Source organism: Arachis hypogaea, chromosome 11 (assembly GCF_003086295.3).
Source record: "Arachis hypogaea cultivar Tifrunner chromosome 11, arahy.Tifrunner.gnm2.J5K5, whole genome shotgun sequence".
Lineage (NCBI taxonomy): Eukaryota > Viridiplantae > Streptophyta > Magnoliopsida > Fabales > Fabaceae > Arachis > Arachis hypogaea.
The window spans coordinates 8,241,457-8,256,051 of record NC_092046.1 but is presented as its reverse complement, the minus strand read 5'-3'; the positions used below and the strand labels follow the sequence as shown (position 1 = coordinate 8,256,051).

Genomic DNA, 14,595 nt, shown 5'->3' with positions numbered 1-14,595 from the left:
ACTTGATAGTTGAGCGAGTGGTTGCATTGATCTGCATCTTGAGATCGATTTAGGTCGTATGAATGTGCCAACTGATGCTCCGAGCGGTCTTGACTTGAATGCACCGACACAATCGGAGGTTGTTGACGAGTATATCCCTAGTCCTTCAGCTCCGCCAGCCGCAGGTGGGCCAGGTCTAGTAGAGGAACAGGGAGTTAGTCATCAGTACAACTTACGACAGATGTCCGTCCACCGAACAGGTTTACTCCATCAAGTGTTAACAAGATAGTGACCAAGACGATGGGATTTTTTAAGAGGAAGCCGTGAGTTGATTAGTCGAAATTAGTCTATTTAATCTTTGTATTAGTTGTATGCGTCTTCAATTGAGTTGAACTTAGTCTATCTAAACTTTGTATTTGTTGTATGCGTCTTTAGTTGAGTCGAACTCAGTATTATCTAATCGCTAGTGTTAGTTGCAATCATGTTTAGTTCATTCGAACTCAGTATTATTTAATATTTCTATTAGTTGTAATTAACAGTCAGTCGAAGCAAACTTAGAAATACATTAACTTAAAAATATATTAACTTGGAAATACATTAACTTAAAAATACATTAACTTAAAACTACATTAACTTGGAAATACATTAACTTAGAAATACATTAACCCTATGAACCACCACTGCCACCAACCCCACTCGGTCCAGCACGTTACGGACATCTACTACTACTATGAACCTACCTCCCGCAAAGACGGCATATCCGTGGATCACGCATTTTCCGTGAATCCATTTCATTCAAATAGCGAGTTGATTTGGGAGGACCTTTGGACATTCGTCTCAGGGCAGGATTCGCGACCATCGTCGGTCTCGGGTAATTAGGCCATGTCGCCGTGTCGCCCATTGGGACAAACTCAATTCGGTAGACCTTGCAAAATTGCAACATCTTGTACACATCACCAACATACACCTGCCAATCGAGGCGGTGGTCAGCACAACATGCAATAACATGGCAACATGGAAGTCGCTCCACCTGAAAATGCCCACAGTTGCATTTTCGTTGTGTAAGATCAACTACTAACACTCATCTGCTTGGCATTCCACGCACCTCAAACACCTCATTTCTTCTATCAAACCGGTGCACGACTATGTTTCCTACACGCTGCATATTTGACTCTATCTGCTAAGTGGAAAACTCAGAGTAAGTAAATCCAGCACGCTTGCGCTGGTAAGTCTCAGAACTCTTCCGCGTAAATAGCTCATTCAACCGATAATATCTTGCTCGGACGAGCGCCAAGACAAGCAGATTTCAGGCACCCTTCAACACTGAATTAATGCACTCGACAAGGTTTGTTGTCATGTGACCCCATCGATATCCCTCGAATTGCCAACACCTACTGAGGTAGGTCGATGTTGTCGCACCAACGGGCATATGCCTCGCCTCATTCTTGCAACCTCTTGTAATTGATGTTGTACTCCTCCACCGTCCTTGAATACGCAACGTTGACCACAAGCTTGCAAATATGGGACCTTGAATTCCCTTCAGAAGTTTCTACCAATGTGCCGAATACAAAACATCCACCATGCTCTTGGAGGTTTCCAATCTTCTCCACTACGGTTTACTGTTGCCCGGATTGACTCATGACGATCGGAGATTATACCCACGTTGTCTCTTCTTACAACATGCCTTCGTAAATTACTAAGAAAAAAGTGTCACGCATCAGTCGTCTCACCCTCTACGATGGCAATGACAATTGGCACAATGTTTTTATTCCCATCTTGTGCAACTGCAACTAAAAGGTAACCTTTATATTTTTCGTATAGGTAGGTGCCGTCAACTTGAACCAGCGGCTTGCAATATTTGAAGGCTCTAATGCATGGATTGAAACTCCAGAATACCCGATGAAGTATTCTGACACCAGTCACCTCTTCACTCCCATTATACAGGAGTCGTGTTTCTATCTGGACTTGTGAACCAGGCATCTTCTGAACCATTACGGAGAACCACAATGACAGAGCTCCGTAAGATTCTTCCCATCCACCGAAGACTTTCGCTATAGACTTCTGCTTTGCCAACCAAGCCTTTTGGTAACTAATGGTGAAGTTGAATCTTGCCTGGACTTCTGCAATTATAGATTTCACCTTTATGGATGGGTCAGATTCAACCAACGGCTTCATGGCCTCAGCAATCGTGTTTGAGTCCAACTTGAAATGATCCTATGAGATCGTTCCCATGGAACACGTGTGCCTTCCGTTGTATCTTCGAATCTCCCAGCAAGCTTTCTTCTGTATCAAGCTGGCTCGGATAAGCCAATCGCACCCACGTCCATAAGTCTTGCATATTGCATAGAACATCTATGGCTCGGAGTCGTAAACAACGTAATCGACTCCTTTGAAGATAGTGTAACTCCGAATTGCCACAATGATTGATTTTCTAAAACTGTACTCCATTCTGATCCGGAACTTCCCATCCTCAGGGTCAGCAACACCTATAACAATAATAAATTGTCGCTCATTGATTCGTCAATACAAAATTAAGGAAACATATTTCCCACTGTTCATGTACCTATGTTCGCATATTCGGAAAACTCCAGTGCATACATGGCGTCAAGATCCAAGCTACGCATGGAGCTAATAGAAAGAGAGGGATACGAGCCTCTCCGATTAGTTGTTAAGGCCTACACCCAGAAATACGGAGAAGATTATGATGAGACACTCGCACCGGTAGAAAAGATTAATATCTTTCGAATACTGCTCCCCCTAACTGTGAATTGAAGCTGGCCTCTAATACAGCCAGATGTTCTGAATTATTTTCTCCTATCAGAATTCTTATTAATATAAATGCAAGCTATTTTAGCTATACCATTATTATAAGAGCACCGCTAGAGGGCCAGCAGTTTTCTAACTTTCGGGCCAGCAAACAACCAGCATTAGTAATTTTATACCTCAAACAAAATAAAGCCCAAATGCATATAGAGAGCGTGTACTCACGCTCCTTTCCCACGCTCTCTTCTTCTTCCCCAAAATTTTACACAGTCTCTCCTCTACTCCCTTGCGCGCCATCTTTGTTGCTCTCAACGCTGGAGCACGCTCAACACGAATCAGCATTCTTGAGCTCGCTGTCCATCCCAAGTAGCGTCTCCAATAGTAGCGGCGTTACTCTCTGCAACAGCATCTCTCAGCTCTCTATCCATTCTCCTTCGTTTCTAGTAATGCATGATGCTTCTTCAAGATTAATGTGAAGGTTAATGAGTTTTGATTTTTGTTCATTTATTGCTTTCTTCAACTCTTACCTTCTTGCTGTCCATCATTCTGTATCCATTCAAAATATGCAACGAGAAATTCATAATGACACCCAAAAATATTACTCAATGTTTCCTGTCTATTCATGAAAAATCTTTAAGTACTCTATAATAAAATTTCTTTTGATTTTGATTTTGATTTTGATTTTGATTCATCATATCTAGTTTATGAAACTTAGGTACTTTTAATTTATAAATCTATGAAAAAATTCATTAAGTTATTATCTCAGTTGTTAGTAGAGGTTTGTTGTGGTAGAGCTTTAGAAATTGAAGCTGAAGTTTAACATGATAAGACGCAGCAACACCATTTTCGTGAGTAGATTGCCCACCACCTGTTTGAGAAATTACCGCAATGCCACGAGCAAATGCAAAAGAACCTGTCCCTCCAACAACCCTTAACTCTTTCTCTTCTTCTACCTTTATTATTACTTTTCTGGGGTGATACTTTTTCTTTAGCCTGAACACTTAAGCTTCCAGAATGTTCTGGAGTGTCAAAGGTTAAACACATGACATTGAATGCAGATGAATCATAATAGTAATATTGCTGGAACTTTTAATTTATAAATCTTTGAAAATATTCATTAAGTTATTATCTCAGTTGTTAGTACAGCTTTGTTGTGGTAGAGCTTTGATAATGGCTACTGCACAATTGATTACTAGGTTATTTATATGTGTTTGTGTTAATAATATGTTTCTTAATAATATGCAATGATTATTTGAAATGGAAAAAGATCCAGATATTAAGATGCCACGAAGAAGTACAAATACAAAGAAATCTGAAATAGGAACTAGAAGGAAAATGCAGCAGAAAACTCTTGAAGAACTAGAATCTCGGGTATGCACCCATTTAAAAGGGGATTTTGCACAATTTACTCAGGACACTTTGCACCCATATGAATGAAATTTTGCACACATGAATCAGATAGTTTGCACCCACTTTAATGAGGATTTGCACACCTTATTCAGCACAGTTTGCACTCAATATAATTATTTTTTGCACACATGAATCGGACAGTTTTCACCCACTTTAATTGGATTTTGCAACATCAATTTGACAATTTGCACCCACTTTAGTCAAGTTTTGCACACCTTACTTGCACAATTTGCACCCAGTTTAATAAGATTTATTATTATTGTTATTTCTTATGGTTAAAATTGGGTGAAGATTTTTTACTTTATGTTTGCAGAAATTGATAGAATGTCGTTGTTCTCCTGTTTCGATTTTCACAACAATAAATTCTCTTACAAAAGAGCAAAAACTTGAAGTTGATAAAATGGGATTCTCATCCATGAAGGCTATTCAAGATTGGAAAATTAATAGGCGGTTATTCATCGCACTTGCTAAAGCATATAACACAACAACAAGCAAACTGGAATTAGTGGTGGGGGATATCGATGTGACAACAGACAAAATTGGGTTAGCACTAGGATTACCTTCAATTGGTAAAAGTTTTCCAGAAGAAGAAGATTGGACTTCAGAACAAAAAAGATTAGTTGCCCCGTTCAAGTCTGTGACAAGCCCATGGTTACAAGAAGTATTACATTCAAGAGAATGTAATTATTCAACATCCAAAGGGAGAGATTACTTTAGGAGAGCATTTATAATGTTCATTATTAGCTCATTTTTGGCACCAACAAGTAGCGCTGTCACATTCCCAAAGCACTTACGTGCCATTGTTGATGTAGAGAATATCACAAGATACAATTGGGCAAGATTTGTGCATGATGAGCTTATGAAAGGGGTTCAAAAATTCAAGGAAAAAAAATACATTAAGTATTAATGGTTGTCTTTATGTTTTGATGGTAATCGGTCTAATGTACTTATCCTTTTTTCCTTTTTTGATTTCTTTTTTGATGATAATCATTATATTTATTATTTTGCTTGTAGATTATCTATTACCACAAAGACATATTCGGAGATAAGGAAAATTATATGGGGCCTCCACCACCATGGATTGCTTATTGGGATAAAGAAAAACTTGCAAAGAAGTTGACACAGGAGTCATCAAAGCAAAGGCCGATGGTTTGTTTTATTTATTTTATCTTGTTAATCCGCTTCTTTTTTTAAAAAATTGATGATTGCTTATAATATCCAGAATTCTTTCTATTAATGAACCCCTTAATGCACATTTCTAAGTTGAATTCTTTTCACTTCTAGTTATCAGCTACGTTTTGTTTATCCAAGAGGAAATATATTAATTAGGTTTGATCCTTTATGTGTTCTTGTGTGATGTGTGATGTGTGTTGTTTGAGATACATATAACTGTGTTGAATTCCTAATTGTTGAAATCCTGCTATCTATATAGAATGCTCAAATGGCATAGTTATAGTTATGATAGTGCCTCAATTTTATTCTAAGTCTTATATTTGCATGTCGTGTTTTAGAAGTTAGTAAAATGACATTCCAAGGTTGTTGAGTGCAGATGTGGACTCTGCTCCAGTGCTCCTAATTACATCAGTTGATTTTCTTCTCCAGTGCTGCTTATTTGTTGAGTGCATTGATTTTCTTTTTTTATGTTAATTACTTTATGTAATTGCCTTATAATGTAATGCAAGAACTTTTTTTTTTCTTTTAAGTGTCTTGTGAGTTTAATTGTGCTGTTTTATGGTGTGCTTATTAGTGAATTAGTGTGTAGTTATTTGCTCTAAAGATTGAATGCAGTGTGATAAAAGAAAAATAGTGGCAAGTTTGGTGCAAACTGCAGAGAATACAATTACAATGGTAAATAACAAAGTTGAAACTAAACTAAACTGCATGAGCCTTTTCTAGATTTTTTTTTTCTGTTTTTCATAATATGATGAGTGTATAATATAATCTATGTGACTATTATTTTAGGGTATTGTTACCCTTTTAGTTAAGCAAGGTGTTGTTGATGCTAAATTTGCAAAGAACACAACAAGAGCACCAACTAATTTGGCTAAGAAAAGGGGGGGGGAGGGGGGCGAAGGAGCTTAATAAAGATAACACAATGAACGAAAAGAAAGAAAGGTAAAAAAAAATAAAGTTTTGGGATGTTGTAAATGAAAGGATTGAAGCCTATGAGTATTACAAACACTCTTTATCACTAATTAAATTTCTTGTTTATAGATTTGATGAACAAAATAATGACAACAAAATGTCAAAGGAAGATGACAATGTATCAGATGAGCAAAAAGATAAAGAAAGGTGAAAATTAGTTTTGATTTATCTTTTATAATAAAAGAGAATGTAAAGTAAAATATAGTGTGTGCTTCTTTATAGTGATGCAAAGCAAGATGAGGAGAAGGAGGTCAAAACAAGGTAAAAATAGTGTATGTGCTTTTTTATAGTTATGATTTTTTTTTTATTTGTTGTTTTACAAATCTTTAATTATTGTTTTTATTGATTTAATAGGGAAGACAAAAAAGATGAAAACAACATGAGATCGCCAATGCGATCGCCTAGCAATATGGGTATAAATTATAGTTCTTAGTGTTTCTTGTTTTGCATTATGTATTATGTGAATATATATGAGATTTTTGTTATGTAATTTTGCATATATTAATCAAACAATTTGCACCCATTTTAATGAGATTTTGCACACATGAATAAGCAAGTTTGCACCCTATGTAATGAATTTTTGCACACATGAATTTGATGTTTTTCACCCGATTTAATGAGATTTTGCACACCTTACTCGGCACACTATGCACTCATCTGAATGATTTTTTGCACACATAAATCTGATAATTTGCACCCGCTTTAGTGAGATTTTGCACACATGAATCAGCAAGTTTGCACCCTATGTAATGATTTTTTGCACACATGAATTTGATATTTTGCACCAGATTTAATGAGATTTTGCACACCTTACTCGGCATACTATGCACTCATCTCAATGATTTTTTGCACACATAAATCTAATAATTTGCACCCGCTTTAATGAGATTTTGCACACATGAATCAGCAAATTTGCACCCTATGTAATGAATTTTTGCACACATGAATTTGATGTTTTGCACCCGATTTAATGAGATTTTGCACACCTTACTCGGCACACTATGCACTCATCTGAATGATTTTTTGCACACATAAATCTGATAATTTGCACTTGCTTTAATGAGATTTTACACACATGAATCAGCAAGTTTGCACCCTATGTAATGAATTTTTACACACATGAATTTGATGTTTTGCACCCACCTTAATGATATTTTGCACACATGAATCATAGTTTGCACTCACATTCCTATTATTTAGATTTTAATTTCTCTCTATTTTAAATCTCATTTTTGTGTGCATACGTTAATATAATTTTTGTGTATATGTTCTGTTTTATGTTTTAGATGATGTAATAAAACCTGAATGGAGAGAAATTGTGCAAAGTGCAGTCCAAGCATTCTTAGAAATAGAAGACTGTGATATTTATATACCTTCTCCAATCAAGAAGACATAAGAACATGTGCGACCATCAATTCCATCATTCTCCCTAATGATACATGAGGAAAACAAAATAGGGGAAGAAAAAAAGGTGATAGATGAGAAAAACAAAATAGGGGAAGAAGAAAATGTGATAGAGGACAATAAGTTAACAGAAGTAGATAAGGATAAGATATACTTTTGGGCAACAGATGATAGGTTGAATAAGGATGAGACTTTGTGCATCTTAAAAGACATACCTAGAGCAATGCTTATTAGGGAGGATATCATGTCAATGTTGGCAAGACATCAGATAAACAATATGGTTAGATTTCTTGACTGTGACATGTTTCTGTTTTTTTTTTTTTTTTTATGTGTATTATGTTTTGGAACTAACATTACATTGTAAAATGAAGGTTCTGAATTATATGGTCTTTTTTTTCAACAAATTAAGGCCACCTAGCTTTGACGTCTATTGCATAAATGCTTTAGTTTTGGTGTGTATACAAAGTTACAAACTACTTTTTCAGTTTTATAATTGGAGAGTTTAAACTTTATAATCTAACTATTTCTTTATATATAAGGAGAGATGTTCTCACATTGGGGACACTTGGTCAAAAGAAAGAAAAAAAGTTATGTACTTCTTCCCGATGATTTTGGAAAGAATGGTGACAGCTTCTTTGAGCAAAAGGAAATTCCAAAACATAGATGGGTGAGTAAAACTAAAACTATTCTCTATGTATTGTGTTAATTTTTTTGTTTGTGCCAGAGCTATATTTGCTATGTATTTATTTTGTTGGTGTCATGCTATTTGTGGATTAATTTCATTCCTTCCCTGTCATAGTTGAAACTTCTCTACCATAGTTGAATCCCTTAAGATTATAGTACTAGACCCAAAATGTTTACCTTTATTTAATTCTGGGTGTGTCTATTCCCTGTGCTCTGCACTTTTTTCAGAACCCTGTTTCTATCCACATACCCTGTCACTGTTACCTTGTGTTAATTTTTTTCATTTGAATGCTATTAAATATTTATAATGGAACAGAAATGAAACAAAAATGCTATCCTCTGTTTTTAGACTAATAACAATAATTGGCCATATAAAGTTAAAGACGTGAATATATTACTTAATGCTATCCTCTGTTTTTGAATCTATACTTGATATATGGGCATTGGAGCTTCTCTTTGTTTATACATTAAAGTTAGTGATGCCTCCTTTTGCCTCATTTGAATCCGCTGACCCTAATCATGAGAAGTATTTCTGTATCCTTTGGTACTTATGGTTTTGGACAATTTCATCATTACTTTGTTAAATTATAAATCGATTTGTTGGTCAAGACTTTCACTTCTAATAAGAAAATATGATATAATGCAGTTATTGGTGCCGTGCTGCTATGACTATCACTGGTGGCTATATGCTTATGACATCTATGAAAAGAGACTTTTTATCTTGGATTTCTTGTATAAAGAGGCTAAAGGAGATAGGGTGCACTTAGACATATATGCGGTATAATTTCGTTTTGCTCACATGATATTATATTATGTGGTTTAATAGTTTTATTTATTAACAATGAACCTTTTTCTAGAGCAAATTGATTCAACAAATGGTCTCGATAGCTGTGCCGAACTATGAGCTACCAAAGAATGACCCGATCCCAATTTATTTGAATCTTCCTAGACAATCAAATAAGTAAGCATTATATTAATTATGTTATATTATAAATAATATAAAATGCACATGATAAGACTAACCAAATTTTAATTCAATTGTTTTTTCAGCTATGATTGCGGATTGTTTGTAATAAAATGGGTAGAAATGTGAAATCCTAGTAGTATCGAGATTAATGTGTCCAACATGCCAGAATGGGAGGAAGTAAATGTTTTTTTGTATAGTTTTATTTTTGCTTTTGATGTTTATGTTTTTTTATACTTTATGATCTTTGTGAACATTGTTATTGCAGTTTGAGTGCGTTAATCTAAGGAAGCAATTGGTCATCCAAATGCTTACATCACCTTCAAATGCCTTTTCTTAAGGATGTTATAAATTAATCAGAGAAATATAGAGTGGTAAAGTCAACTCCAGCTCAATCAATTCCTTACATAGTATGTAATACTGATGAATTGATGATCGAATGCCTTGGTTCGGCTGGGAAGGGCTTTAGAAAGAAAGCTCTCGTTAAGAAGCGCAAAAATTAAAATTCAAGACTTAGAGTTACCATCTCTTTTTAGGGGTTATTGGATATACTTGTTTTGTATATAACAGAGTTCAAGGGATCATTAGATATACTTGTTTTGTAGAAAGGATTTGTTTTATAGTTTTTACTATATAGTATGCACTCACTTTCTGAACCTCCAAGCTGATTAATTGCCTCGATGAATCTTTGGGGAAGTTCAGGAGTCCATTTGAACCTTGGCTTTGGCATTAGTTGCGAGAACCAAGTGCATGCTACTTTGCACATTTTCCATTGTGTGTTGCTTTTTTTAGGAAAGAAAGAGTTGCACTGTAGCATATAATGTAAGCAAACACAAGAGAGACTTTTCAGTTTTCAATGAATGAATGATTCTTTTTTTAGCTATGTATGAATCCTATATGATCTTATATATAAATTGGAGTAGTTGTTATGTCCCATGATCTCATTCTCATATCAGGAAGCATGAGTGGGGTTATATTACAAACTAATTTTGTATCTATAAATAAGTTTAATTTGCACCTATTATAATGAGATTTTGCACACATAAATCAGACAGTTTGCATTCATTTTAACAGGATTTTGCACACCTTATGAAGCACAATTTGCACCCGTCTTAAACATAATTTGCACCCGTCTTAATGAGATTTTGCACACCTCACTCAAATAATTTACACCTACCTTATTGAAATTTTGCACACATGAATGAGACAATTTGCACACATGATAGTTTAATTTATGTAGAAAAAATATTATTTTTAAATAGCAAGTATAACAAATTTATTAAAAATATACACGTTAAATTCTTTCAAATTTTAGATAACGAATATTAAAATTAAATAAAAAAATTAAACTCTTTCATTTGAAAATAATAACTAAAAAATTTATTATTTAATTTTGTTTAATACTCTGGTCTTCATAGCCAACGGGGACTTTTGTCCCTTACGACTATTTTATAAAAGTAGTTTAATGCTATAAATTTTTCGTGTCATAATCTATAATATTAGGACCGACATAATTTAAAAAGATTTATATTCCTGTAATAGTATTACGGATAAAATACTAGTTACAAACTAATTTTGTACCTATAAACAAATTTAATTTACACCCATTTTAATGAAGCATATATGCATATATCCATAGTTATTTTGCTTACAAATTTCTCCATCATCTCGTTCTTAATATATAATTATTATTATTATTATTGTAACTGGTACTTGTTTTAATTTATATAGAAAAGAATCTTGGAAGATAAAAACTGCAGTTTGTCCAATTGGGTAAGTTAGCAAGCTATAGATTTGGTATTAGTTAATATAGTTATATATACAAATTAATTATTATTACTGATAAATGGAATAACAGGAGCAGCAAGCTACTGTATTGGAGTTTGAAACTAATCAATTTTATTATTTCTTGTCCAAAATAATAATTGTCTCATAAATCATCAGCTAATTGAACTCTTTAATGTATTGCCAAATAAAATTCTTTTTGGTTCGACATTATTTTGCTATCAATCGACATTTGAGAATTGGTATGAATGGATTGAGTTCAATAAGGACATGAATCCTCCCATTGATCCTCCCATTGAATCAGATTCAAATCCCTCATTAACATGGTAGTTAGCATCTTGAAGCTGAAACAATTTAAAAGAAAAAACAAATATATTAGATCACATATATAAAATTGATATGTTTATAAATCACAAAAATCACAAACTATTGGATGAACCTGTTCGTTGAAAGAGAGACTTTGACTATCTCTAATAAGTTGATTATCCTTTATATACAATAGAAAAAGCTATCACTCAAGTGTAAGTAATAACAGCATGGCTATAAAGTACAACTGATTATCCTTTATATATACCTTAAGGAAGTAGTTTCTACATCTAAAGTCTATTTAAATAATTGTAAAAAAATAGCATGGGTAACAAAAATAAAATAATGTTTTACCTCTTTTTCGGTTATCTCACTTTTCCTCTTCTTTGCGTCGGTCTTCTTTTTTATCATCTTGTCTTTTTCAGATCTTAGCCTATTTGTTGGACGACCCTTAGTGGAAACATAAGGAGGGCTTTTAATATCTTGAATGCTTATTATACAGCCTCCTACAAAAATGGACAATACATCTTTACCACCATCTTTACCACCATCTTCTAATGTAAGCAAATTATCTAACTCATTGGCATTAGATGATGAGTTAGCAACATGTGCTTTTGACACTCCGCCATAGCCATATCAAGATAACGATATAAGATATCACTTGTTTCCTTTGTTTGGGATGCAAATTGAGCAACACTGTTTGAATGGGAGCATAAATCATCAAACCTCTCTGTTTTTGGATTCAACAAACTTGGATCATGGCTGCTCTTAATATCACTATGTCTTCGCTTCACAAGTTTGCTCCAACGGTCCAAAATGTATCTTCTTGGAATTTCTCTCATGCGTTCATGCCCTAGGACAACCAAGCTATGACGGCATAATATGCCTCTTGATTCAAACATTTGACACATGCATGTAATGTCCTTCGTTTCTGCATTGTAGTTAACTTCATAAACCCTCTCTTTAGAAGTAGATACATCCTCCAAAATAGAATAGACTTTAGATGTAGAAACTGCTTTCATAAGGTGCAAAATACAATTTGCTTTCTTTCTAAATTGCTTTTGTACTTCCTTAAACTTTGCATTAGTATAGGCACCTTGAAATTGCTTCTCTATTAAGGAATTAGTGGCATAAGGTATTATTGATTTATAGTCTTCAACATCAGCCTCCCTTTCTTGTTGCTCTTTTCATCCAAGGCAATTGTCATATTGTTTGACAAATTGAATCAACAAGCTCTTGTTATTTAAAAATTTGTCAAAATAGGAATGCATGCTCTCACTTCGTTGTGTAGATCTCATACCAGCCCAAAAAAAGTTGTCAAGAAAAATTGGAACCCATCGATGTCTTTCTTCATAGATATCTATGTATCATAGTAAACAAATATACATAAAAAAAATTTGTAAGCAAACTTAACAAAAGTGGATGCAAATATTGTCATAAACATGTTAGTAATGCATTAAAGCTTAAAAAATATTAGAATAAGAAAATTGTACTAGAGGCATCTTCAAACACATGTTAGAATTCTAGCAAATAGAATATGATAGCCACTTGATACTTTTTAAATACTAATATGCTAATTTCTATGTGCAAAATATAAAAATTCATGTTTAGAGAAGTACCTGATAGCCACTTGTTATCTTCTGGATCATATTCAATCAGAAAATCTTCCCATTGATTTTGAAAATCATCTTCTGAAATAGACTCCCAAACAATATTATTTAAATCACTTTGTAACTCTTCATATCTCTTGTGTCTTTTGAATTTTTCTAGAATCTTTTTTGTAATGTGCCAAATGCATAACCTATGACGTGTCTCTGGCATCACATTCTCAATTCCAGCTCGTATTCCGAGGCATTGGTCTGTTATAATGCCTTTAGGAGCCTTTCCATGCATACATGTAAGCCAAGCATTAAATAACCAAGTAAACGAGCCTGGATTTTCCTTTGTCAACAAACCACACCCAAGAAGCATTGAGTTACCATGGTGATTAACCCCCACAAAGGAACCAAATGGCATATCGTAACGATTGGTTTTATAAGTAGTATCAAATGAAACTGCATCTCCAAAGTACTCATATGCTGCTCTACTTCGAGCATCAGCCCAAAATATAGTTTTGAGACGCTTGTTTTGATCAAGTTCAATATCAAAATAAAAATCAGAGTTCATATCCTTCATCCGTGTAAAATACTTCAACATCTCCCTAGCATCCATTTCTTCCGTAACATTGCGTACCTTTCTGCTGAGATAGTTCCTAACATCTTTTTCCATTAAGTTTATCTTAGAGAAACCCCCCGCTTCACCCATCAATACTTGATATGTTTTGCTTGGTCTCACACCTGCTTCATCATTCCTCTCAATGACTCGACACATGTGCATAGTCATCTCTCTATTACGTGTCAACAGTTTTGTCATCTCTGGATCACAAGGATGTGAATGATCCAAACACACCTTCGATATAATCCAAAGACCCTCCTTATTCAACCTAATAGAAATCCTTGCGGGGCAATTGTAGTTGGTTCTAGGGTTGGTCTTTTCTATTGGTGAAACTCTAGACTTGCGTTTTCCCTCCCTATTGCAAGTGATCATTTGATTCTTAGGAACCTTATCTTTACCAACTCTTCGGGTAAACCTTATCTTAGTAACAAAACCAACGCGCTTGGCATAATTCTGATAAAATTGATTTGCATCTTCAATGGTTCCAAAACACATGCCAACCTTGGGCACATACTGTAAAAAAGTTAGCATACATCAGATAGTAAATCAAAATCTGATTAAAGTAGGTGCAAACTATGTTAAGTCATGTGTGCAAAATCTCATTAAAGTGGGTGCAAACTGTCTGATTCATGTGTGCAAAAAATAATTACATTGGATGCAAATTGTGCTGAGTAAAATGTACAAAATCTTATTAAAGTAGGTGCAAAATGTCTGATTCATGTGTGCAAAATTACAAAGATAATCCCATGTTTAATGTTCATACAATATTAATCTCTTTCCTTCTCTCTCTCTCTCTCTCTCTCTCTCTCTCTCTCTCTCTATATATATATATATATATATATATATATATATATATATATATATATATATATATATATATATATATATCTCCAAATATTTGTTTGTTCATCCCTCTATTGATTGCACTTTTTTACTTTAGT

The 14,595-nt window shown here is 34.2% G+C and overlaps 2 protein-coding genes across 2 annotated transcripts; both read right to left on the bottom strand.

The window, feature by feature from the left end:
- Positions 1–1,418: 1,418 nt before the first annotated feature.
- Positions 1,419–2,154, bottom strand: LOC112720914 (uncharacterized). Its single transcript, XM_025772008.1, has 2 exons — positions 1,710–2,154; positions 1,419–1,528 (listed from the first exon to the last, which is right to left on the bottom strand). The coding sequence occupies exons 1-2, from the start codon at positions 2,152–2,154 to the stop codon at positions 1,419–1,421; spliced, it is 555 nt and encodes a 184-aa protein (XP_025627793.1).
- Positions 2,155–11,355: 9,201 nt separating this feature from the next.
- LOC112720913 (protein FAR1-RELATED SEQUENCE 5-like) lies at positions 11,356–14,285 on the bottom strand. The gene is made up of 7 exons (XM_025772007.1): positions 14,274–14,285; positions 13,060–14,167; positions 12,741–12,800; positions 12,192–12,623; positions 11,795–12,060; positions 11,562–11,621; positions 11,356–11,478 (listed from the first exon to the last, which is right to left on the bottom strand). The coding sequence occupies exons 1-7, from the start codon at positions 14,283–14,285 to the stop codon at positions 11,356–11,358; spliced, it is 2,061 nt and encodes a 686-aa protein (XP_025627792.1).
- Positions 14,286–14,595: the final 310 nt, after the last annotated feature.